The 25,946-nt window shown below is 40.1% G+C and overlaps 1 protein-coding gene across 4 annotated transcripts in view; it reads left to right on the top strand.

The window, feature by feature from the left end:
• LOC136258667 (uncharacterized) overlaps positions 1–25,946 on the top strand; it is a 62,857-nt gene that overhangs the window by 15,499 nt on the left and 21,412 nt on the right. For all 4 annotated transcript variants that reach the window (XM_066052006.1, XM_066052007.1, XM_066052008.1 and 1 more), the window contains 13 exons: positions 17–152; positions 205–384; positions 438–560; positions 612–758; positions 2,899–3,066; positions 13,350–13,524; positions 16,681–16,782; positions 16,834–16,922; positions 16,982–17,038; positions 24,264–24,412; positions 24,474–24,609; positions 24,676–24,810; positions 25,720–25,875. In XM_066052006.1, the coding sequence (XP_065908078.1) occupies positions 17–152; positions 205–384; positions 438–560; positions 612–758; positions 2,899–3,066; positions 13,350–13,524; positions 16,681–16,782; positions 16,834–16,922; positions 16,982–17,038; positions 24,264–24,412; positions 24,474–24,609; positions 24,676–24,810; positions 25,720–25,875 (1,753 nt within the window). The remainder of the gene's footprint in view (positions 1–16; positions 153–204; positions 385–437; positions 561–611; positions 759–2,898; positions 3,067–13,349; positions 13,525–16,680; positions 16,783–16,833; positions 16,923–16,981; positions 17,039–24,263; positions 24,413–24,473; positions 24,610–24,675; positions 24,811–25,719; positions 25,876–25,946) is intronic.

Below are 25,946 nucleotides of genomic sequence, written 5' to 3'. Positions count from 1 at the left end.
ACATGTATGTGTGTAGGGTTGGTGCAGCAGTTGTGGTGGAAGTTGATCCTCCAGTTATACCACCAGTATTCAGAAATATCAATGGACATTCTCTCTGCTTCCTTCAATACTCAGATCCATCTGTTCCCTTTGAATCTTTGAATCCTAATCATGTATGTTGTAAGCATACTAAACTGTTCCCTTGCAGATCATGTGTGTTTGTAGACCTCCATTAATTTTATGGATAATGAAGCTATTGTTGGACGTGATGTATATGCTGGAGTAGAACTATGTCCATGGCTGTCACCTCCACAAGGACTGTCATTTATCTCATATGACAGTAGAGAAGAGGGAGTTTTACCACTGTTAACCCCTGCTCAAACAATGGAACTATATAATGAATCTGTAAGATGATCTAACAGTGCTAGTATGTGTAAGTGTGTCGATTAATCTCATAGGTAAGAGCCTATCCTGGTGAAATAGTTAAAATACAGATGATACCTAAAGATCAACTAAATCAAACTACATTGGGAATAGTAACTTTAGAACTGTCAAGAAATAGTGTTGAGATCAATAATGATGTACTGTACAATGTGTGTAATTATGTAAAGTGATATTTTTATGTCTTGTAGGATGCTTACTTCTCCTTCAGCCCTACTGCTAGAGTACTGCATCCTCAAAGCTTGAGTTATAATGTCAGTTACACCATTGGAACAATAGATAATGTTGTCTATGTGAATCGGACGTTTCTCATTATGGTTGAACTGTTTCGATCACCTGTGAGTTTATATAGGTCAAGACTTGCTTGTATGCTTACACCAATGTAGACATGCCATAAATGTAAAATTACTACCATATAGGCAGAAATTTTCAAGGGACGAAACTTTTGCGAATTTTGCTAGCAATGACAGCTTCATGAAAATATAATTGTGAATGTTTGAAGTATAGCTATTACCTAAGCAAAATGTTTCTAATCTTTTGTGAATTAAAAAAAATTATTATACACAATTTCGCGAAAGTTTAGTCCCTCGAAAATTTTCAGCTATACAATACACATTGAGTGGTGTGCAGGACTGCAGAGTATTGCCTTGTGGGAGGTTAATAGACCAATAGAATATCATATTATAGTGAATGTGTGCATAACTCTGTCACAATTACAGATGTAAGGAAGGTTAGGAATTTGAACTTGTTAATTTAGTAACTTCTGTGATTAACCCTTAAACCCGCATAATCCAGAAAACTGGATTTAAACTTAGGAAATATGCATGCCTTGTGCAATGCACAAAGCATCCATCCTATGGCTATGCAATTTACGTCATTCTAGGTGTGATGTAACAAGGATTAAAATGATACCTAGGGTTTTACACTAACACTAAATGGTGAGGCCAAAACTAGCCATAAAAATAACATTTGGCAAAGAAACCTGCAAACCCTTTACACACCTTTATAAAATAGTTGATAACTTGATGGTAGTTGCTCCTATCACCTTGCAACAACTTCCATTTGATTCGTCATGAAATTTACCATCAGGCCATATCTGACTCACCTGATTAAACGCACAATCAAAACTAAACACGTGGCAAGAATTTTGAAACATGGAGATGCCACTTGTCACTCTTCATCGTTTCATAACAAGTAAGCCACTGTAGTTACAGTGTTCATTTAACCTTCTCCAAGTAGCCCAGTGAACACACTTTTAATCTCTGTGTGTTTGTAGGCTGTAAGAATTAAGTTACCCCACCTAGTGTCACCATACGTGCCCATATTGTGTAAATACGCATTTCCGGAAAATTCTCTGCGGGTCTAAGGGTTAAAGAACTTCTACCAGACTACGTACATCAACGAAAAGGACAGTAACAGATGTATGTGGCTATATACTTTAGTACAAGGTGTTGAATCACGAGTAGCACATCTATGGTTTTATGTGTTGCCTATTATATGATCCATGCATAATTTTCACACTATGTTTCCAACAGTCAAGGTGATTCCTGGAGATAACTTTATGCATTGTTTCATGTGGTGTGAAGGGATGTGTAACAGGAAAATTGGTTACTTTCCTTGTGAACAATAATTAGTACAAGGATTCGTATTTTGTTGTGACTAGCTACTGTACTCTATGATAGTGCACTAGATGGCTTCACTGAAGAACATTGTAGAACTTCTAGATTCCGGTTAGTAGGCACATGTGCTTATAGTTTTCAGAGAAATTATTAGTGAAATTTGATCACTATGCTTGTTATGGGCATGTGCCTATGAATTAATGTAATGGGTTTCTGCTAGGAGTGAATCACTTGTACCCACCATGCACATTCAAGGATACCAACAATCAGTTTAGAGATTTGCTTTAGTCATGGAAATGATAATTCTGAGAAGTTCAGTGCAGCTATCATTATTACAGGCAGCTAGACATTGCCTTGTGGGTGTGTCAAGTGTGCTGTGATACTTCTGGTTTGTTCTATCTGTCTTTTGCTGCCATTCTAGTAGCAGCAATAATTATATCAATTAGCGAACAAGTGTCCAGTAGTTAGCACAAGTATGACATATGCTCTTAACAGGCAATATGCACTTGAAACCATGTCCACCTACCACAATAACCAGAGTCTATAAAATCCATACAAAAACAGCCAAGCTGTGTAAATGGTGCAGCCTTAAAAGCATGAGTGAAAAAAGTTGTGAAATCAAAGGTTGTGGCCAAGAAACAACTGCAGCCATTTCTTGGCCACCATCTTTGATTTCACACAACTTTTTTCACCCAGGAATTTTAAGGCTTTATCATTTTTTCACAGGGTTTTGTGTGGATATCATTACCATGTTTGGAATGGTCTATATAATTATAAATTATGCATGGTGTGCTTTGAAAGCAATAACTTAATTTTGTGATGTGAAAGTGTTTTAACTATTACAATGTGTGCTTATTAGGACCAGAACTCATCTTTCAATCTGACAGTCACTCCTTGTCCTGCTGGCCTTGTACTGCATACAGTAGAATCATTGAGTGAAGTAAAAGAGTATGAGTGTAAATGTAACAGAGGCCAAGATGAGAACATTGCTGAGTGTGTACCAGATGAGAAGAGATTGATACTAAAGGTACGTACAATGTGGCACTATGTATAGTCTTGTGTGATTGTATATGTTCATAAGTGACTATTAGTACAGTGCAGATTGGTATAGTTTTCATAAGTTTAGCAGCACATTACTATTTTACAATGCTTAGCATATATTATGACTTTTCAAAAGGGAATTAATCAAAAACATAATTCAAAACTGTTTATTAGTACCTGTCTGTGTTAATACAATCAGCTCAGTGTAGGGTGTGTTGTGTTGTGTTACATGATACGTAATTATAATGACAAATTGAAACATGCCTACATTTCTTGTGCTAGTAATATGTACTATATATACCTGCCTATTGTATATCACACATTCCATATTACATCACATATTATGTATGTAACTACGTAAGTTACAGTAGCACATTTATAGTGTTGCTCATTGCACATAGCTAGTCATCTTAGACATACTGTACTGTAATTCAAACATTTTTAATGCATTTTATGACTATAATATTATAATATGTGACTGGGCCTGCGAAAATAGGACATGTGGGCACATGATTTTTGCCTACTTTTTCAAACTTTCATCACTCATAACTTTTTGTACCATTATACTATGGCAAGGCAAGTTTCAGTTCTTAGTAAGCATGTAATTGGCTATACGATGCAAGTTACAGAATGCAGATATTCGGTTCCAATACTGAGATATGACCTGTAGAGTGAAAGGTGTAGTTTGTGCCCACATGCCCTGTTTTCGCAGGCCCGGTCACATATAATAAATCTGTCTCTAGTGCATATAGGCATAGCACAAGGGGAACTAGGTGGGATAGAGCACCCACTATGTTTAGAAATCAATATACTCTAATAGAACAGTCATTTACTCTAATAAAACAGTCAAGCGTAGCGTAATTATAAAACACTGTTTGTCATTTTAAACAACTAAAACACCTGTTCTAAATTGAGTTAATAACTCTATCCATACCCTAGTGACTAAAGAAACATGAAGAATCATATATCCCCAGTATATATGTTTAAATATTTGTGATGCTTGTGCAAGGGGACCTTATGCTAATTCTGTTTTGGGGTAATATTTGAACATTCAATAAAATGTTTCAACTTAATTCTCAAACAGTCAATTTTTATAGATTTTATACAGCTACCACCAGCTTAGTATAGCAGTCATGCTTCCATAATTTAAATTTTAGTCAAACTTGCCACCAAATTCAATATCAGAATGTTAATTTTTCAAAATTTCTATAGGGAGCAACCTAGGCCTTTACCCTATTACTATTCTGGTTTTTAACTCAGTAGCTATACTATTATCATTCATTATACTTCCAGTGTTTGAACTACAGTATCAACAAATTTCAGTCACAACTGCCACCAAATTCAATCTCAGAATGCTAAATTTTCAAAGTTTCCTGGAGGGGGGGGGCAAGCCCCCAAACTCCTCTAGGAAGCTCATGCTTCGCATTTTGCAGAGTGTGCAAAGTGGAGTGACTCCTACATGTGTGCTCCCCCCTTAGCAAAATCCTGGATCTGCCCCTGACAACATACAAGCATGTATGAAACGAAAGATGTGATTTACATGTAGAATGCCACAAGATAAGTGACTGGGTCTGGGAAAACTGATTTTATCATCCATGATGGCAGATTTGGTTTTCACCCTTAAATACAAAGCTACATTGATTATTACTGTCAAGGATTTAGCTGTCTGCTTTTTTTGGCTTCTTTTCAGAAAGGTAAAGCAGTCTGCATGGGGCCTTGATTTAGTTCTGGCCAATCTGGAATTGGCTGTATGTGGTTGTGCATGCAGCTCTGTGGTGTTAGATCAAAACCTATGCTGTAATTTTCCCGTCTTCTTAGCCAGTTTTTAGCCTGAATAGTTCATAGCTTAGGCCTCATTTATCCATACAAGTTCCTCTTTCATTTTGCAAACAACTGGACCAGAGGAGATGGTCTGGTTGGTCACTCCAGAGCCAGACCAATAATCTAGCTGACTGACTCAAACTATATTAATCACATACTACGTATCTATGGATGACCATATGTAAAGGATCACAAGATGCAAGGAGGGACACGTGACTGAGGAGAAATTCAGAATGCGTTGGACATTTAGCGAGTGTGGCTTGTGACTGTGTTCTTGTCTTAATGACTGTAAAATGTTATTCTTTTAATGATTCAAATATTGAGCTGTGTCAATAACAGAGTGAAAACGCATTCTCAATGACTAAGGATGGGTCACTTGATGAAGAGGGTTGAGCCAGTTCATCCCCAGCTGGCGACGACCCCAATAATCCCCTTTCTACAACTTGGAGGTCCTACCGAGATATCCTGTGAGCTGTGGAAATACCAGGAGGATCACTGGATGGTAGTTTTCACTGGATTCCAGAGAGGAAGTGAATGGCGAACGAAGATGCATGTGTCACGTGTGGTGAAGAGGGGAAGGAAGAGGACGAAGCGCTTCAGTGTGACCTCTGCAAGGTGTGGGAGCATTTGAGATGTATTAAGGTATGCGACAGACCCTCCCATGAATGTTACAGTGTATTAATACAGTCGGTGAGCAAGGTACTGCTTTTTGTGTGCACGAAGTGTAGGTGCAAGGGTACCCTAGCGCGGTGGTTGTTACATGCTGAGTTAGCGCTCGAAAGTGCACAGTATAGAAAAGGTTGTATGAACAGTTGCTGGAGGAAAAGCACCAGCAGGTTTACCTCTTAAGTTTCGAGCAAGACACGCTTAAATTTGATAAGGGAAGGCTGGAGAGCCAGCTGGAAGAAGCGCACCAAGAATTAAAAGTATTGAAGCTTGAGCATACAGTCACAACTGCAACAACTACACCCATGCACACAACTGTAGCTGAGAATTTGACATGTGGCAGGCGTAGGTTGCCTCAGCTACCAGTAACAGCACCAGTGCACAACCTGGAACTTGAGTCTCATCAAGGTGAACTGACTTCTGGAGTAAGGACAGAGGATGATTTGTTACCGAGAGTGTCAGCAGTCACTAGTGGGAACAGTGAAGTTTCCAGAGGCCCATTGTTTGGGCCCACCAGTCAGCCTCTGTTCACAGATGCAAGTGCTCTCATGCATTTCTCTGCAGCAAGTCTGCACCCCACATCAGTGTCAGCAATGTTTCCAGTAGTGACCACGTGTGCTGGATCAGCCCCAACAACAGTAGCTCCCTTGCTACTTTCTGCTACAGCAGGGTCTTTTGTTTCAACAATACCAGCAGTGGTATCTGCAGATTCTAGTCCCAGCACTGAGGCTAAACAACCTCCAGGTTTTAAAGAGTTGCGGGACCGAGTGGCAAAGTTTTCTGGTGAGTCTAGTAAAGCTTTTGATGTTTGGTTAGCAGATTACTGCGAGGCAATGACAGATGTGGGTGGTCTGATGACCTAAGGGCCAGATGGTTTTCCTGGTTCATAGGTGGGGCAGCTAAGCACACTTGGCAATGCACACTAAGCAGAGGAGATATGACACTGTGGAACAGCATCGTGGCCAGTTACAGTAGTCACAATGGGATTCATATGGAGCCAAGAACAGCCTGTCATGAATTACAATATGGTGATTTTCACTCAGTACAAGGTTTGTTGGAAGCTATGAAAGACTACCAACAGACGGCTCCAGACCAGTTATCAAATGAAAACTTGATTTCCATTCTCTGGAATAAGGTTCCAATAAAGCTCCAAAAGGAAGTTGGTGAGATCAAGGACTGGTCATTGCAAGAGTTACTACATTGTCTGTTAAGAGCAGAGGCAAGGGTAACTGAGTGTGAGCAGCATAATACTCAAATTGTACCAAAGAGGAGAGTATACAATGGTAAAGGACAAACCAAGACCCAAGGCAACCGAAATGTTAAGACCCAGGAAAAGAGTCAGGCTGAATCTGACCAAAAGAAGGGTGAACGTAAGTCTAACAAGGCTATTGCTGAAATGGGGATGAAGGGTATTAAGTGCTACAAATGTCACAAAGAAGGTCACATAGCAAGGTCATGCCCAGAGGCTAATATGATAAGTATGGGAAGTGGTTTGGGTTCACTCTGTTAGGGGCGGTCATCAGACTCAATTCCATGGATTAGAGTCTTGACAGTTTTAGGTACAGCCACTGTAGATGAGAAGGTTGGAGCTAAGCTATCTGGACCAACATATAAGAGAGACATTGAAGTCGAAGTAGTAAAGACTTGGGCTTTGTTGGACAGTGGGTCTCAGGTAACATTGGTAAGGCTGAATTGTTACCTTTGATAGAGCAACACAATAGATGGGCACCAAGCAAGTGGAAGGAAAGAGACTGTAATGTGGAAGCCCAGCCTGTGGGTGACTCTGGTCAAGAACTTGGAGCAGAGTCCATTGTGGCAGTTTATAGTGTTGTTGAGCAAACGAGGCAAAGAAATGTTATACCCTGTTTTGTGTTGAAGTCATCCAAGCCAATTTGGCAAGGTATAGTTCATGATTGTGCGATGGTTTTAGGTATGAATGCCATGGTGAAAAATATGGACTATAGACAGTACATGTTGATGGGACTGTAGTTCTCCCTGTCAATCCAATTGAGCCAACAAAGAGCACTGGTGAGTATGTTGTTTGAAAAGTGCTACTCAGTGAAAGAGCTCGGTTGGCACCTGGCAAATCACAGTGGGTCAAGGTCAAAGTGGAACAATCCAGTGTACAGGCCTGATGAAGTGAGGGTTATCACCCCAGTAGAGAGTATCTTGGCAGGTCAGGCATGTGATTTTGTAGAGTGTTTGTGGCGTGGAGAAGCAAATGCTAGTGTGGTGCTGAACAAATGGGGCACAGAGGCACTAGGAATCAACAGGTGGTATTATTGTGCAAAGCTGTGTTGTTGATGACCCAGAGTGGGAGGAAGAGTTTGATACTCAAGTTCGACTATGTGAAGCTGAAAATCCTGAGATAGCAACTACCATACGTGAAGAACTTTGGAAGCAGTTGGTATTTGGAGACCACTTGTCCCCTCAAGAGAGACAACACTTGGAGGAGTTGCTGCTAACCCATAATGGAGTATTTGCTCTCACAGATTATGAGCTCAGAGAGACTGACCTAGTCACACACAGCATCGATACAGGTAATTCTGCACCTGTTAAGGCTCTTCCACATAGGTTGCCCCATGTTTCGAGGCAAGAGTTGGAAGTAGAAATGCAGAAGTTGATGGATTTGTGGTGTATAGAGCCAAGTAATAATCCCTATGCCTCACCGTTAGTCCTAGTGAGGAAGGAGGAGGGAGGACTTAGAGTTTGTGTAGACTATCGCAATGTGAATAAGGACATGGTTCCTGACCGCTTTCAGATTGATGAGCTTGTTGATATGGTTGGATGCACCCAACCTAAAGTTTTCACTTGTCTAGACTTGATGAGGGGATATCATCAGGTTAAAACGTCTGAGGACTCGAAGCATAAGACAGCCTTTACATACCACTTGGGGCTTTATCAATGCAGACAAATGCCATTCAGGCTAGCTAATGCCCCAGCAACTTTTCAAAGGTTGATGTCCCAATTGTTTTCAGGGCCAGAGTGGGCCTATGTGTTTGTGTATCTTGATGACATCTTAATTGCTTCCATGCTATGGAACAAGTTTTGGAAAGGCTAGAGGGTGCAGGGTTATGTCTTAAACCTGAGAAGTGTAAGTTCTTGGGCCACACATTCACTACTGATGGAGTCAAGCCAAATGAGGCTAAGATAGTTGCTGTCAAAGAGTTCCCAAGCCTCAGTCGGTCAAGGAGGTACGGACTTTCTTGGCTTAGTCAATTTTTACAGAAGGCACGTCCGAAACATGGCTACCATTAGTAGGCCATTGACAGCTTTGACTCAGAAAGAGAGGAAGCAATTTGTAAGGAGTTCTGAGTGTGATGAAGCCTTTAAAGAGATCAAACACCTTTTAGTTACTGCTCCCCTTTTACACCCTCCTATCAGTGGCATAGCCAAACCCGGGCAAGCCAGGGCATTGCCCGGGCATCAGACTTCTTTGCCCCACCATCAGCTCCTAGAGTAATTATAAAGACGTGGGCTGGATAGCTCAAGAGTTTGCTAAAGTTACTTAACTAGTCACTGTACAAGAATAAGTATAGCACAACTTATACAACACTCACCGTGCCATTTTTGCCGATGGTTTCCTTCTTTTTGGCTAAACAGAGATGGGGTTATCCAAGGGATTTTCCCTACGAGTAACTTAATTGTGCTCAAATAGAGGAGGCAATAAATAGAAGCAAGATCACGTGATTACAAAAAAACCGCGCAGCATTGTGGCAAGGAGTGAAGGACAAAGAATTGGTTTCACTATAGTGGGCTGGACGGTTTACATTTGGATTAAGTGATCACGGTAGCTATTGGTGTGGTAAAAACTCCGGAGGCAAAGCAGTCTAGAGGTATTTGTGAAATTAGCACCCATCTATCTGTGTGGATACTGCTCAGTTCAAACGGTATGGAGTACTTGTTCAGTCAGCAATTCTTTTCTTTTTGTTTCCACTTTTCTAGGCTAACAACTGTAGTGGCAGAGCATAGTCATCACGTGATAGAGCGCCTCGTGCTTTAATTCAAGAATCTTTGTAGTCTGGTATTAAGACACATGTAGCTAGATGTATGTAATATGTTAGAAGGCCAATAGCTAGCTAGGCGTTCGCTTCTATTAGGTTGATATTAGTCATCTTGCATGCAGTAGTGTAGGATGATACATAATGCATTTTAAAAATGTTATAGTGATGTCCATAATTATGAAGATGGGCATGTGTACGTGTGTTGCATGGGAAATGGCTTGCCCACCCATTGCCCAGGCATGGCGAAAAGTCTGGCTACACCACTGCCTCCTATTATGGAGAAAGAGTTTTTTCTGTGGACAGATGCCAGTGAGAAGGGATTTGGTGCAGTTTTAGAGCAGGAGGGGCCAGATAATGTGAGATATCCAGTGGTATATGCCAGTAGGCCGACAAATAGTGTAGAGATGAAATATGCTCCAACTGAATTGGAGGTTGCCGCCCTGGTGTATGCCAGGGAGTATTTTCAAGTTTACCTCTTGGGTAATAAGGTGACTGTCTATATGGATCATCAGGCTCTAGTGTCATCTTTCATGCCGTATCTGAAGAGCCAGACCAAGGGTACCCTGGCAAGATGGTACCTAAGATGTCTCCCTTTCTTCCAAATTTGACACTACAACACAACCCTGGCAGTGTGAACAAGGCGGCTGATGCCCTTTCACGTTCTCCTGTGGAAAGCAAGTAAGTTTTACACGTGGAAATGGAGATTGCTGGATTAACAATGAAGAAAGTACAAGTGGCTCAGAGGGAGGACCCTGAGCTGTTACAGTTAATTGTGTATTAAGAATAACACTTTGCCAGAGGATGGAGTGGTGGCTAAACGTATTGTTTCTCAAGCACTGAAGGGATATTTTGTGATAGATGTACTATGAGGATGGTATAGACCCAAATCGTCGAAGACTTGTGGTTCCAACTCAGTTAAGGAGACAGATACTACTTGACAACCATGAATCCTTGTTTGCTGGACACTTTGCCCCTAAGAAGCTTCTACAGAGTGTTAACCAGTATTAATACTGGCCAAGGATGAGCATTGATGTTCATCAGGTATGTGAATCATGTGTTGCCTGCTTATGTACACAGGGACAGCAGAGACGGCCATGACCACCTTTGCAGTGTATACCGGTGGGAGAACCATTTGAGCGTGTTGGGATGGACTTTAAAGAGTTGGACATCAGCCATAGTGGTAACAGGTATGCACTAGTCTTCCAAGACTACCTAACGAAATGGCCGAAAGTGTTTCCTGTTGTTGACAGAACTGCCAGAACTGTAGCAACCTGTTTAGTTAAGCTGGTGTGTCAACATGGTGTCCCTCAGCCATCCTAGGAGCACAACAGTTGCCAACTTCAGGGGGACACCCCCAAACAGATGGTCTAGTTGAGAGACTAAATAGGACTCTCAAAGTGATGTTATCTAAGCTAGTGGAGAGGAATGGAAAGAATTGGGACGAGTTCCTTGATCCGGTATTAGTGTCCTGCCAAACTACACCACACGCCTCTACTGGCCATGGGGAGTCGCCATTTTTTCTATTGTATGGCAGAGATGCAAGAATACCATCTGTGTTAGATTTTTACAGCCAGAGATTGAAATTATTGACTTTGGAGTCAGAGTATGGAAGAGAATTATTTTGTGAATTGAAGAAAATCAGAGAATTAGCCAAACTGAAAATTAGCAGAGCACAATACAGTCAGAAAAGCCAATATGACAAGGGGTCCAAGGAATCAAAAATAAGAGAAGGGGATCTAGTCACGTTAAAAGTTGATCCAATGTTTAAATTGGACAGGACTTTCCGAGGACCATATCGTGTACATGGAGTGACCTCCACTAGTGCCAGAATCCAGCCCATTAATAATCCTAATGCTGATGTAATTTGTGTCTCCTTACAAGTTTGTCTCATTGTACAGGTCAGTGTCTGGATTTAATCAAGCCATGGTTGGTAAAGAATCATGAGATGCAAGGAGAGACACATGACCAAGGAGAAATTCAGAATGCGTTGGAACATTTAGACAGTGTGGCTTGTGACTGTGTTCTTGTCTTAATGGTTGTAAAATGTTATTCTTTTAATGATTCAAATATTGAGCTGTGTCAATAACAGAGTGAAAACACGTTCTCAACGACTAAGGAAGGGTCGTTTGGCAAAGAGGGTTGAGCCAGTTCATCCCCAACTGGCGATGACTCCAATAATCCCCCTTCTACAATATCTACACGTACAGTTTAGATGTTGTTGAAAACGTATTGCATGAGTAGTTACCTATACTTAGTTTCTCAGACTAAGCACTAAACTACGTATACAGTATTTACAGCATGGTATAGCATTTGCATCGCATTGCACTGTCAGTATTGATTGTGGGATCTATGTATGTATCACGTCATGCTCACTGTTGCATTGTGGGGATTATCACGTAAAAGGCAGGTGCCATCTTTGATTCTATAAACCAGCACCCTTATTACAATTAAATCTCCATGAAATGATCACCAGCATTTTCTTGGCTTGTCAGTCTTGGCTTCTTTTACTGGGCAAAGGGCTGGCATTGACAACCTACCCACTCGTCTGGTCGAGATAGTGGGCAAACTCTCTTACCCCACATCATGCTATTTTTGAATAGTGATTGATCTCGTGATTGTCCACCAGTATATTTAAGTGATAATCTGCTCACCTCATCACTCTTCCAGATAAACCAGCATACGTAGTATACTGCATTCTTGTAGCTACATAAAGCTTTTTGTTGTACTGTAGCTGTGCGGTGCGATTACTGAATTGTATAATACTGGTAGCTGGCCTTGTGATTTAGTTGTAAATCATTGCATCAATTTTAAGGCATTTCAAGCCTTTAAAATGCACAACCCTGCAGTTTCTGAGGGTTGCACCCCCAGACACACCCCCAGCTTGAGCAAGCTTCTAATTTACCTATACTAGCAAATTTCATGCTGTGCCTCCTGTATGTCAGATCTACAAATACTTACCTAGTATAGAAAGTCTGAAGAACAACAAGGTAGCTAGGCTACATGATTTGAGCATATTTATATAGCTAGCACTGAAATATCACTAAAATTGCATATCTGAGTAACTAAATTTTCCTGGGGGAGCATGCCCCCAGACCTCCCTAGAATGCTCTGTGCTTCACACACTGTGCAGCAACTCCTCTCTTAGGCAACACCATGCATATTATATCAGTAGCAATTTCAAACATCTACAATGGCTTGACCAACTCAACTATCTTGCCTCCATTCCTGAACAATATTTAATCTGTCCTCTCTACTCCCCTCCCCCTCACTCACAATCCCCTATTGGAGCTTGCCTGATTCAATTAACCTTGCAGAAAAACTATCTAAAATGGCAGGAAACTAATACTGTATATACGTACAAATTTTCAAGGGACATAATTTTCACTGATTTTGTGGTTGCTTGGCTGTTCACGAAGTTTTCATCCTCAAAAATTAGCAATGATCAGGGTTAGCTGTATGCTTTCTAATAGGTAACCTCAGTGAAAAAAACGAGTGATCCTCAAAAATAAAGTGAAATCCTGAAATTTGAAAATTATGTCCCTTGAAAATTTGTACGTATATGGTGGCTGTTGACTACTTGTACAATGAATGCTCTGGAAGGTAAGAAATAGGTGTAAAGCATGTGAAAATTTGGTACATGTACGTAGCTACAAAGCTTCAAACTACAACACTTTGAATACTTAAAACTGACAAATCCTGCATGATACTTGTAAATGCGTGATAAGGCCAGTTTCCCCAGAGATAGTCACATGAGGTCATATCCAATTATACATTACAGGAAAGATTATGGGCTATCAATATCAACACTGGGGAGTCACTGAATGGGATGATGGAGTATTACCAGTGTCCTCCTGGTTACTGTCAGTGTAGTAGGGAGGATGATGGTGGTAATATATGTAACAGTGTATATCATTATGATAATGATGATCTCCAGTGTGTCTGTGATAGACAAGGTATTATTGTGTATGTCATTATTTAGAGTGTATACATACCTTGTTTACTTTCACTGCTCTGTACTTGTACACTGTAATACTACAGCAGTACTTAATTGTATTTATATGTGACCAGATTTAGATTTTACAAAACCATTCCAAATCGCACATCAGGCAAATCAAACTAACACCACCAGCGGATAGCTACACTATCGTACTACCACAGTAGTTTTGACCCTCTCTACTGCTCAAACTACTTGAGGCTGGTTTTTACAGATGTCTTTTTCTGGGTGGTGTAGAGAGCTCAAATGGCAGTTATTGGCCCTGTGAAAGGCCTGGCATGGCAAGAATCAGTGGTTTACTGGTGGATGGCCTGATAATGTTGGCTAAACATTTTCTGTTGAATTTGCTGAATATTACCTTTCAGACCACTTCCAGCACTTGTAGCTGCTTGTAGAGTTTCCCACCAAATATGAAGAAAATCTGAAAGGTTGGATGAGCGAAACAGTATCACATATGTTCACAAAGGGGAGGAGGTTGGGGGGTGGATGGGGTGGACAAGAGGTAGACTTAAAATGAAGGCAGACCATCCACACACGAGATTACAGGGCTATGCTGGCTTCTTAGTGGCTGATATCAAGACACACGATAGTGTGTCGTGCGGCCAAGTACAGCTAGTGCGGACGCGTGACAGACAAGTGTGTATTTTACAGGAACCAAGAAAACGCCATTTTCACGCAACCGTAGCTCGATAATGACAGACAGAAATTAACCATTTTTGCTGTGCAAACTCCCTCGGGGTAGGGCACCTCCCATTCCACATTTGAGATGAATCCGCCCATCCATCACTGAGATACGCGCCCTCGAAGTTCATCTTATTTTCTTTGTATTTTTCTTCTTTGTTTCGCACACTTTAGAACATTTGTAATAACTCACGCGTGCTTTGGTCGATTTACTTACAATTTGGAGGGCAGTAGGAACATAATACTGCACATTTACAGTCCAATTTTGGTACAGATCGGACAAAGAACAAGGGAGCTATGTGCGATGTTTCAAAACTCCTAGGGAAATTTGTTGTCACGCCTCCAGAGTAAACCGCTTTGCAGAATTATTTAAAAATCAGTCTGTATATGGAGCAACTATCATAATGCAAACCTTTTGTGGTTTGAAAGAAATCGCAATAACAGTCATGGAGTTATAACAAAAACACCAACTATGTGTAAAAAGCACACGATCAAGTTTTGCTAATAAAATAGTATTACTTGTCACGCCTACCAGGCAAACTAGACTATGGAATCAGCTGAAAAGGTACAGAGGTAGATTAATTGTTTTAGAACAAGCTTTCAATAGTTTATAAGGAATCAGATAAAAAACTACTGAGTTACACTACAAAAGTCAACTAGGTGTACCAAGTGCGCCATCGAGATATACTCTAATAGAGCAGTCACCCTAATAGAACATTCAGATTCATAATAAATTTTTCTATTAGAACATTCAGCTACAATTTAGTCACCATGTAGATAGTTTTGCTAACAGCAAGTTACCCAAAAGAGAGTTCAACTACAATCAAGTTACCCTATAGAGACTTCGACTACAAAAAAAATCACACTGTAGAGAGTTCAGTTACAAACAAGTCAACTGTAGAGAGTTTAACTACAAACAAGTTGCCCTGAAGAGAGTTCAGCAATAAACAAGTCATCCTGTAGACTTCAGCTACAAATAAATCACCCTGTAGAGAGTTCAGTTACAAATAAGTTACCCTGTAGACTTCAGCTATATACAAACAAGTTACCTTGTGGAGATTTCTGCTACAAAGTTGTCTACCTGTGGGAGAGAGTACATGTGATAATTTTCATACAGTATTAATTTTTGTAAAAAAATGCATCATTATAAAAAGTATCCATAGAATTCAGGTCTTGATGTCTTCTCCTTTCTGCAGAAAAAGACAAGTAAAAGAACTACAAAGCTGGCCACAGGCTGGCTTTGGAGTATACAAATACAAAAAGAAGTGATATCTATACAAAAACAGCCAAGCTGTGAAAAAAGGGTGCAGCCTCCAAAAAAGCCAGGGTGAAAAAAGATGTGAAATCAAAGGTGGTTGCACAAATTCACCTGAATTGTCATTATTAAACTTTTTGCCATTAACGTACCATCACAGCCATTTCTTGGCCGCCACCTTTGATTTCACATCTTTTTTCACCCTGGCTTTTTTGGAGGCTGCACCCTTTTTTCACAGCCTTGGCTGCTTTTGTATAGATGTAGAATTACTGCAGGACATTTTAATTTTTTTATTTAGCCTGTTTTCAGCCTAGCATAACTTTACTATGGCAACCACTACAATTTTGATTTCTTCACTGTTCGATGCCCCCAGTAAATGCCTTTATTTGTCTACCACTGCAGCTATAATTCATACATCATGGATTTACCTTTGTCCTCCTTAAAATTAAGTCCATTTCTTTCTCAAGTCACACAATAGAGAGTTCAGCTTAAAGCAAGTCACCTGTGGTAAAGAGTTCTGAAAAATGTCTCCCTATAGAGAGCTCAGTTGCAAATAAATTGCCTTGAGGAGAGTTCAGCTATAAAAAGGTCACCCTGTAGGCATAGGCAAATCATCTATACACAAGTCAACCTGTAGATAATTCAACTGCAAAAAAAATCACCCTGTAACAAACAAGTCACACCAAGTTCAGCTACAAACAAGTCACCTTGTAGACAGCTAAGCCACAAACAAGTCACCCCATGGAGAGTTCAGCTACAAAAAAAGTCACCAAATAGCACTGAGCTACAAACAAATCACCCTGTGGAGAGGTCAGCTACAAAAAACCAGAGATCAACCAGAAGCAAGTTACCTGGAGAGAATTCAGCCATGTCCATAATGTCTGTAGTGACTGGATTGATTACAGAGGCTCTTCTTATACTGTTCTTTGTTTGTAACACTGTATTACAAGAGTAGCATACTGTAGCTGAAAGTTTCGTAGATATGCCAATGAACATTCTATGTGCGTTCATTAGAATTCCTATTATCAGTAAATGAAACAGAAGAGATGTACAATTGTGTTAATGTTATAATTAGAAATGCATTTTGATGAACTGTAATGCAAAGAGTTTAATCCACCCCTACTATTATACAGTCCTTGTATAGCTGAAAGTGTAGGCAACATCCCTTGTTTTCTGAAGGTTACTTGTGTGGAAAGTGCCGTGGCAACAAGGGAGTTAGTGTTCTACTTAACAAGTGTGTATCCTGTGGTCATGGTAGTATTGCTCTCATCTTTGGTTTAGGTTAGTCCACTTGTTACCATTACTGTATCAATTGTGTTATTGTTCTTGTAGTTGTTGTGGATATTATTGTGATAACAGTAATCCTACTATCATCTGTAACCATTTTCAGTTGGCTATATCCAGTAGTGTTCTACTTACAGGTAAACAAAATAGTGATAAATGTACTGTATAGATGTTATATGATAATAATGTTCTCCAGATCACTCCATATATTGCACAATACTTTCCAGTCACATTCAGTGCTGTTCAACCATATGTAAGTCACTAACTTGCTGAGCAAAGTGTTGTATTTAATAGTTTACAAAAATTGTTCCTGGGTAGTTGTTACTCACCACTGTCATTTCATACAGTATACTATATATTTGGGATTACAGAGTTTTGGACTTTCTTGCCCTTTAAAATCACCCAAAACAGCCTCGATTTCCTTCAAAGCGGCTTGGCAGTATTGGTTAAGGATAACCAAGCCCAAAAATGCCTTAATTCAGAATAGCCTTTAACAAGTTTTTTCCTACGTATTTAACTGAATGTTTTACTAACTGCATGATCATGGCTATAACTACGTAACCGATGCCTTCAGCCTCAACAATGCATAAGGCTACGGCTTGATTTTTTCACTGTTCATTATCACTTCGTCCTGTGACGTGCCTTATCATCAACTGTAGTATGTACAATACATAAATCATGGACTTACTGTTGCCCTCTTGTGTCCTACTTTTTTTGGTGACAATGCAAGGTGTCGATTCACAGTATTGCAATATGGCTTCCCAGTAGCTGTGGTGGTAGCTATTACGGTTATTACCCATATTCTCTGTAGTGATTGTATAGACACTTCATTTGTGTCACTGTGTAAACATAGCTGAAATACAAAGAGTAAAGGCCACTGTTGTCAATGATTGATTGACTGTAACTAACTCATATTAGCATTTTGTATTAGGCCTAGGTATTATTATTACAATGTATGTATTCTTGTAACTGATTGTGGGTTTATTCTTTTGGGTCATGCAAGTATTATTATTGAAGATTGACACGTGTTATGTAGTGTGTCGCTCCTCCATCCTCCATCGTCTGTACGATGCTGAATGCCCTACCCTTTTCCTTACATTGGTGCTGTGACCAGGATTCGCTTGGCGAAGTGAACTCTTCCATTTTTTTTAACCAGAAACTTAAACGACATGGTACCGTGGCATTCCTAATCGAACGGTACCCTCAGAGGCAAGCGTTGCACTTCAGTGATAGATATTTGTTTGTGTAGTTTTCCTTGTAGAAGGACCAAGGTGATGGATGAGATACAATGTGTCAAGGAATCGCGTGGGCCTATCGACCCCATATCACACGAACATTCAAGAAAGTTGATGAGATTCTGGCTAATGAAAACCCCTTAACAGACACTCAAATTGCAAAACTCACCAGCACTCTAGAACAGTTAGCCCAAAAGAAGGACGTACTACTACACCTCAATAACCAGATCACAGCAACAATTCAATCACCAGATCACAGCAACAATTCAATCACCAGATGATTTACAAACTGAAATCCTGGAAGCAAAGGAAATCCAGGACACGATCATGGAGTATATGAGTCTAATTAAACATTTCCTTGAGCCTAAGAGTTCAACTGATGGAAATGCCCCCCCCTTAATGTCACTGCTCCAGAGTTTGTTGCCACATTACCGACAGTACCAAGAGAACCTGTAAGCCGGTTACCGAAGTTAAAGCTGCCCTTTTTTTCTGGGAATCCCTTGATGTGGCAAACTTTCAAAGATTCATTTGACACAGCACTACACAATTTCCCCTCTCTTAGTAAACCCCAGAAGTTCAACTACTTGAGAGTGCAGTTGCAAGGGGATGCGTTAAGGGCCATTACTGGACTAACCCTAACTGATGCGAACTATGATCATGCCATTGACCTTCTCACACAGAGATATGGACAATCTCACAAAATCATACAAGCACATATACAAGCTCTCTCTGATATTAGCAGTCCCTCATCCTCCTTGTCCAGCCTTCAACTATTTTACAATACCATTGAAGCTCGCATCAGAGGATTAGTAGCACTGGGAAAAAAGGAAGATTCGTACGAAGCAATGCTTGTCCCTATCATACTTGGGAGGCTGCCAAGTGATATGCGCAAGAATCTTGCACGTGAACATGGGAATTCAGAATGCACTATCGTAGCTGTAAAGGAGGCGATCCTAAAGGAAATAAGAGTGTTAGAATGTGGTTTGTTTACCCACAAGGGAAATATAGCTGAGGGCCACAAGTCTACAATGACTACTACTCTACATACTGGTGCTAGTGGACATCAACCACAACATAGTCATCAAGGTAATACTAAAAGTACATGTGTTTTGTAAGGTTTCACGCTTCTGTGCCCATTGAGATGCTTCAAAATTGTGGTGCAAAACATGCAGGCAAAAGCACCACACTAGTCTGTGTGGAGCAGAATTTAGCAAGCCATCTGAAATTACTGTGTAACACCAGTGGCAGCACAGACTGTTGCTATAGAATCAGTGAAGTCTGAGACAACAGACACAACTACGGTTAACCCCACAGCCGTGACTGCAGCCATTATTCCACAGGAACCTATAGCCAAGCTGCATACTAGCTCTGTTTGCTTACTGAAAATTTGTACAGAAGCTAATATACTCTTTGATGAAGGGGCCCAACAATCCTTTATGTCAAACCAGCTTCTAGAAAACTCAGAATCTCTCCCCAACGTACTGAAAGCATTAATATTTCTGCCTTTGGAGCAGAGCCTACATCGACCAGACAACTGGGATCGGCTGAAATTAATGTAGAGACACTAACTGGTGAGCAAATACCATTATCGGTTTGCTAGTTCCAGTGATTGTAGCACCCCTGCAAAACACCTACCATGCACACTTAGCAAACATGAAATATTTGCAAGGACTCCAGTTAGCTAACCCAGTGACATAATCCAGCAACTTTAATAATGTATCATTACTTATTGGTGATTATTACTGGCAATTTATGGGGGATCGCATTGTGCGTGGTAATGGTCCCACTGCTATGGAATCAAAGTTGGGTTACCTTCTCTCTGGACCACTTGTTTTACCATCCATTGCCAATTCAAATGTGTTGCACATTTCCTCCACGCCAGTTGCTGAGTGTGACGGTGATCCAACATTCTGGATGGTTAAATCCACAGGTGTCATGCAACCCTTGAAGGAAGAATCGGAGAATAACTCAATCTTACATCAAACGACAATATGATGGTGCGTACTGTGTAAAGTTCCCTTGGAAACCTGATCATCCTCCCCTTCCATCCAATTATGTAAGAACAAAACTCACTCCTTGGCATGCAAGCTCAACCACAATCCAGAACTTCTGCACTTGTATGGAGGAATCATTGTAGAACAAGAGCAAAGGGGCTTCATTGAAAAGGTAACTGAACCAGACCTTGCTAAGGATGTCCACTACATCCCACACCATCCTGTCAGTATAGCTTCACCAACAACACCAATCTTAATTGTGTACAATTGTAGCTATCATCAGTCTAAACACCCCAGTTTAAATGACTGCCTGTTGACTGGTCCTTCCTTCATAATAGACATGTGTGGTATTCTTTTACGCTTCCACTCACATACCTTTGTAATTTCCACAGACTTGGAGAACGCCTGTTTACATGTACAACTGGATGAGGGGGACAGAGACCACACCCAATTTCTTTGGTTATCAATACCAACTGATCCAGAAAGTGACCTCCAAGTTTACCAATTCAAAACAGTTTTTTTTTGGCTCTACGAGTTCTCCCTTCATGCTCACTGCCACACTGCACTACTATCTGAACTCCTATGACAACCCTATTGCTCGTGACATGAAACAGAATCTTTATGTAGACAATACCATCACTGGGTGCAGTACCAAAACAGAAGCCATGCAGTATTACAGGGAAGCTTGATCTATGATGACACAAGCAAAGTTTAACTTAAGGTCGTGGGCTTCAAACAGCCCAGCCTACAAGCTATAGCAAGCACCGAAAGGACAGCTGATTGTGATGCTACTGTAAACCTGTTAGGACTGTTATGGAACACATCTACTGACACCATTAACTTTCCACCGAAACAGTTTCCTTCTAAAACAGAAATGCAACTTGTTCCAAACCGATTAATGCTCCAAATGTCTTCTAAAATATATGACCCTCTTGGATATTTATCACCAGTTACCATCCAAGTAAAAATCGTCATGCAAGAGCTATGGCGATCAGGCATCACTTGGGATGATCCACTACCTCCAGAGCACACAAACAGATGGTTCAGGATTGCTGAGAACCTACAAGATACTACCAGTGTTAATATTCCTAGGTGCTACTTCTTGCAAGCACATTGCCAACCAGTAGAACTACATGTATTCGCAGATGCTAGCTTGAAAGCATATGGCGCCGTAGCATTCCTTAATAGAACTAATAGCTGCTGTTGTTGCCTCGAGATTGGCAGAACTCATTCTTTCATCCCTTCCACATGTACTACAGAAGACTTCCGTCAAACTGTGGAGCGACAGCCAAATAGTGCTTTATTGGCTGCACAGCCAGAAGCGTTTTAAGCAATTCATTTAAAACCGGGTGCTAAAAATCAATAAAACATTCCCCGATGTTCCTTGGCTTTACTGTCCAACCAACGACAATCTGGCAGCTTTACTGACACGAGAACTAAATGCTACTGAACAAATATCATCACGTTTGTGGCAATTTGGTCCATCATGGCTCACGAACGAAGCTCTGTGGCCCGCATGGAATCACAGTGAAGTTCTTCACCTACAAGTAAATGAAGGTCTTGCAGAAGCAGATTCCAGTACGGTGGAACTATGCAGCGCAGCCACACCAGGCATTCACAATCTTATCCAAGCCACCAACTATAGTACACTATCAAGACTATTATGTGTATCAGCTTATGTTGCTAGATTCATTTACAACACCATGAATCTGACCAATCGAAAGGTTGGCCCTCTGTCGGTGGATGAAACTAATAAAGCACTTAATCTTTGGGTCCACAGTTGTCAACACACCTTATTTCACAAGGAAGTACTCAGTATTCAATCCAAACATGTCAAATGATTACCCCTTGTGAGACAACTACGTCTATTTCTGGACAATTCAAACTATATACGCTGTGGTGGGAGGATCCATAATGCCCCCATAAACCCAGATATGAAATTTCCAATCTTGCTACCAAAGCATCATTCAGTAACAAGACTGATTGTGTGGGTCATTCATAAGGAACAACTTCATGCAGGAGTTAACGGTACTGTAGGCAACAATATTGGATTCCCTCAGCCCGACACTTAGTGAAGCAGCTACTCAGTAAGTGTATTTCCTGCTGTAAGGTATTGGGTAAACACTATGAGGTACCAGAATCACCACCATTGCCACTTGATCGAGTTAAAGAAGGTAGACCATTTGAAGTCACCGATGTAGACTTCATCGGAGCCCTGTATGTAAGGAACAGTGGAACAGATGATAAGGTATGCATCTGTTTATTTACATGTGGTCTCTCCAGGGCAGTGCATTTAGAAGTAGTTTGTGATCTGAGCATTGAAACATTCCTGAGAGCATTTCGTAGATTTGTTTCACGTAAGTCTTTACCACCTCATATGATGATTTCAGACAATGCTTCTATGTATGTATCAGCAAGTAAAGAGTTGGAACAGATGTTTACCTCAGATAAACTAGAAGAAGGCCTCAGTATGGGAGTGAGATGGAAGTGTATACCTAAATGAGCCCCTTGGTATGGGGGATTTTGGAAGAGGTTAATTGGTTTAACAAAGACTGTGTTAGCGAAGATTTTAGGAAGGTCATTCATTGTGTTAGAGGCACTACAAACCTTAGTGGTTGAGGTTGAGGTTGTATTAAATGATCGACCATTGACCTATCTTTCTGCTAACGTGACAGACCTAGAGCCACTGACACCTTCCCAACTATTAAATGGACGACGTATCACTATGCTACCTTACACGAGGACGAGATATCCTACCCCACCTTTACATCCGGTACAGAACTTCATGAGAAGATTAAGAGACAGACACAATTGTTAACTCATTTTCAGATGCGGTGGCAAAGGGAATACTTAACTTCCCTAAGAGAGGCTTACAAGGCTAAGGGGACTGCCAACCAGACTATTAAGGTTGGGGATGTTGTACTCATACATAACGATGTACCTCAATTACAATGGCGATTGGCTGTAATTAAAGAACTGATTGATGGTCTAGATGGTTTTGCTCGAGCTGCTAAAATAAGGACTAGTACAGGGAAAACCAATCAGGCAATTGCCAAGTTGTTCCCACTTGAATTTAGCACCGTGTGTGAGAATACAATACATAGAGGCAAAGGAGATGGAACCATTAAGCTGAAGATGGTACTAATTCAGATTGCAATGAAGATGATGATTCCAATCCTATCTGCCAGAGACCCACCAGGAATGTTGCAGTAAAGGCACATACGTGCCTTAAGAATTGAGCTGAATGTTATCCGTGACCCCGGAGGATGTCGACAATTGATCGACTGTAACTAACTCATATTAGCATTTGATATGTTGTTGTATTAGGCCTAGGTATTATGTATTCTTGTAACTGATTGTGGGTTTTATCTTTTGGGTCACGTGAGTATTATTGAAGATTAACACGTGTTATGTGGTGTGTTGCTCCTCCATCCTCCATCGTCTGTACGACGCTGAATGCCCTACCCTTTTCCTTACAACTGTACTTTTCAGTAATTGATTGTTGGTGCAAGCGTTCAGCACAAAATTTATTTTCTGGCATGCTTGACACCATTCTTTCTTTTGATGCATGCAGTATGCATGGGTTCATAACTATGATAAAAAAAGTAAACTAACAAGTAAAGGAAAATTAGAAATTTTCAAGTTGGATTAGTGTTCAAAGAATAAAAACAAGGTAATAGCAAAAAAAAAGCTGTGAAACAAGAGAGGTTGTCTATACCTGCAGATATAAAATACTAATGGACATTAAATAATATCTGCAGATATAGGCAACCTCTCCTGTTTCACTGCTTTTTGCAATTTCCTTGTTTCACTACTTTTTATTCTTTGATCTCTAATCCAACTTGAAATTTTCTTCTACTTGTGTGTGTATTACCCAAGAGACCCGTTAACAGCCATTCCCATGGGAAAACAAGACTGTGGAAATAAATACAGTGCATGGATGTACCGTAATCAGGAAAATTTTGGCGTCGAAACTTTTTGTCTTAAAATTTCAACGCAACGTATTTTCATCACTAGCATAATGGACGAAAAAATTTTTGATGGAATAACTATACATTAATATTTGTATGCACGAATTATTTGTATAGTTAAAAATAATTTGTCGTTTCAATTTTCATCGATACAGCCAGCGACAAAATATTTTGACAACAAATTTTTCCTGGTTTACGGTATCATTTTGCCATTTCTCAGTTTCATTGTGATGAAAGCATGTTGGGAGTCAGTCACAACACTGTTATATTTCCTATAGCTCCACTACATTAGCAGTGCTGCCAGTCTCTACTTCCCTTATGACTTTTGTATCTATCCTGGAATGACTGCATTAGTATCCTATAGCCTTCGATATATTCCAGTTCTGTTGTTTGTGATCATTTACTGCTGTATCTGGGCACTCAGCAGGTATGTACATATGTGTTTGTGTGTGTAATGTGTGAAATAACAACATGTTCCACTACTATAGAAAGTTCCCCAACATTTCAATATCCTGGAGTGGGGTGTGGCTACTGATATTATTATTGTTCACTGATGTAGTGAACACTTCAGTGTCTATACTGAACTGTCCCATATTAAGGGATAGTGATGGAAAGAAATCAATGGTAAGATCTTGTAGCATTTGTGTATTTTTCTTTTTGTACAGTTTTATTCATTTCCCATTATTATAGAGATGGTTTGTAGATGGTACTGTGGAGTGCTTCTCAGGAGGTCATGCTGGTCTGGCAACATTTGCCATATTAGTACTGATAGTGTGTACACTACTGATAATAGCTCTGGTGGTGGTTGTACTGGGGAAAGTGAAGGTATGTAATATGAATGAGCCACATTAAGACCTTGTTCTCATATACCTTTATTACAGCAGTGTGGTTTATGATGTGATTGTGGAAATTATGCTAGAATTTTATAACCTTTGTAAATTCTCTAACAGAGCAATCAGAAGTTAACCCTTAAACCTGCATAATCCAAAAAACTGGATTTGATAAAAAAACGAATTTAAAACGCACAATACTTTTGCCTATTTACATAGGTGATTACAAACAGGCATATCTCATGAAGCATTTGTCCAATCGCTTAGAAAAACAGATTGTATTTATTGGCAAAGTGTAAGCTATTAACTGTGTATAAATTTTCAACATACAACAAGGAACTCACCCGCTACGATGCACTGAATCATTTGGTGTCCTTTCATCTTCGTATCATCATTGTGCTCATCCAACAATGACTTGATCATGTGATATTTATATATCAACTGAATCACCATTACGTGAGGAGCAACGTGATACCAAGAATAAGTTGATACAAATGAAGTACGGCCGAGTTAAGGCCATTTGGACATTGTTATGTGAAGAAGGAAGATGGAGGGATTGTTCTTTTGCTCATTCAAGTGAAGCTGGAAACTCTGGGTTGGATGAGTGCGACAAAGTATGGGACCATTTAAACCAAATTTTAACGATGAGTAAGATGGTGTTTATTGTTTTCGTTTTATAAACTTTAGTTTTACAAGGGATGTATGCGATCCAGTTTACTGGATTATGCATTTTCAGTGCTTGCGTTTTATAAAACAGCTGCAGATTTAAGGGTTGAATAAACACTCTAATATAGCAACCTGTGAAAATAACAGTACATACATATATATTATAGGGAAAATAGCAAGCAACATAGGTAACTTGGTGGGAATTCCTCAAATGTACATACATTGCTTTATTTTATAGACCATCATAAGTTGTGGGCAAGTGCACCTGAGGACTATCAGGTTAGAGAAACTACTACAAGAGCCTTTTGTTGGTCAGTATAACTGGTGGGCACCAACTGAATTAATAAGAAGATTAATGTTCATCATTTTGATCATGGCATTTCCTGGAAACTTGGTAAGTGCTTGTGCGAAAGCTTTATTATTATCAAAACAATTATTATGTAGTTTTGCTATTATCTCTGATTT

Source organism: Dysidea avara, chromosome 6, assembly GCF_963678975.1.
Source record: "Dysidea avara chromosome 6, odDysAvar1.4, whole genome shotgun sequence".
In the NCBI taxonomy this organism is placed as follows: Eukaryota; Metazoa; Porifera; class Demospongiae; order Dictyoceratida; family Dysideidae; genus Dysidea; species Dysidea avara.
Note: the sequence above shows the minus strand (reverse complement) of the source record. Positions and strands in the feature narration are given on the sequence as shown.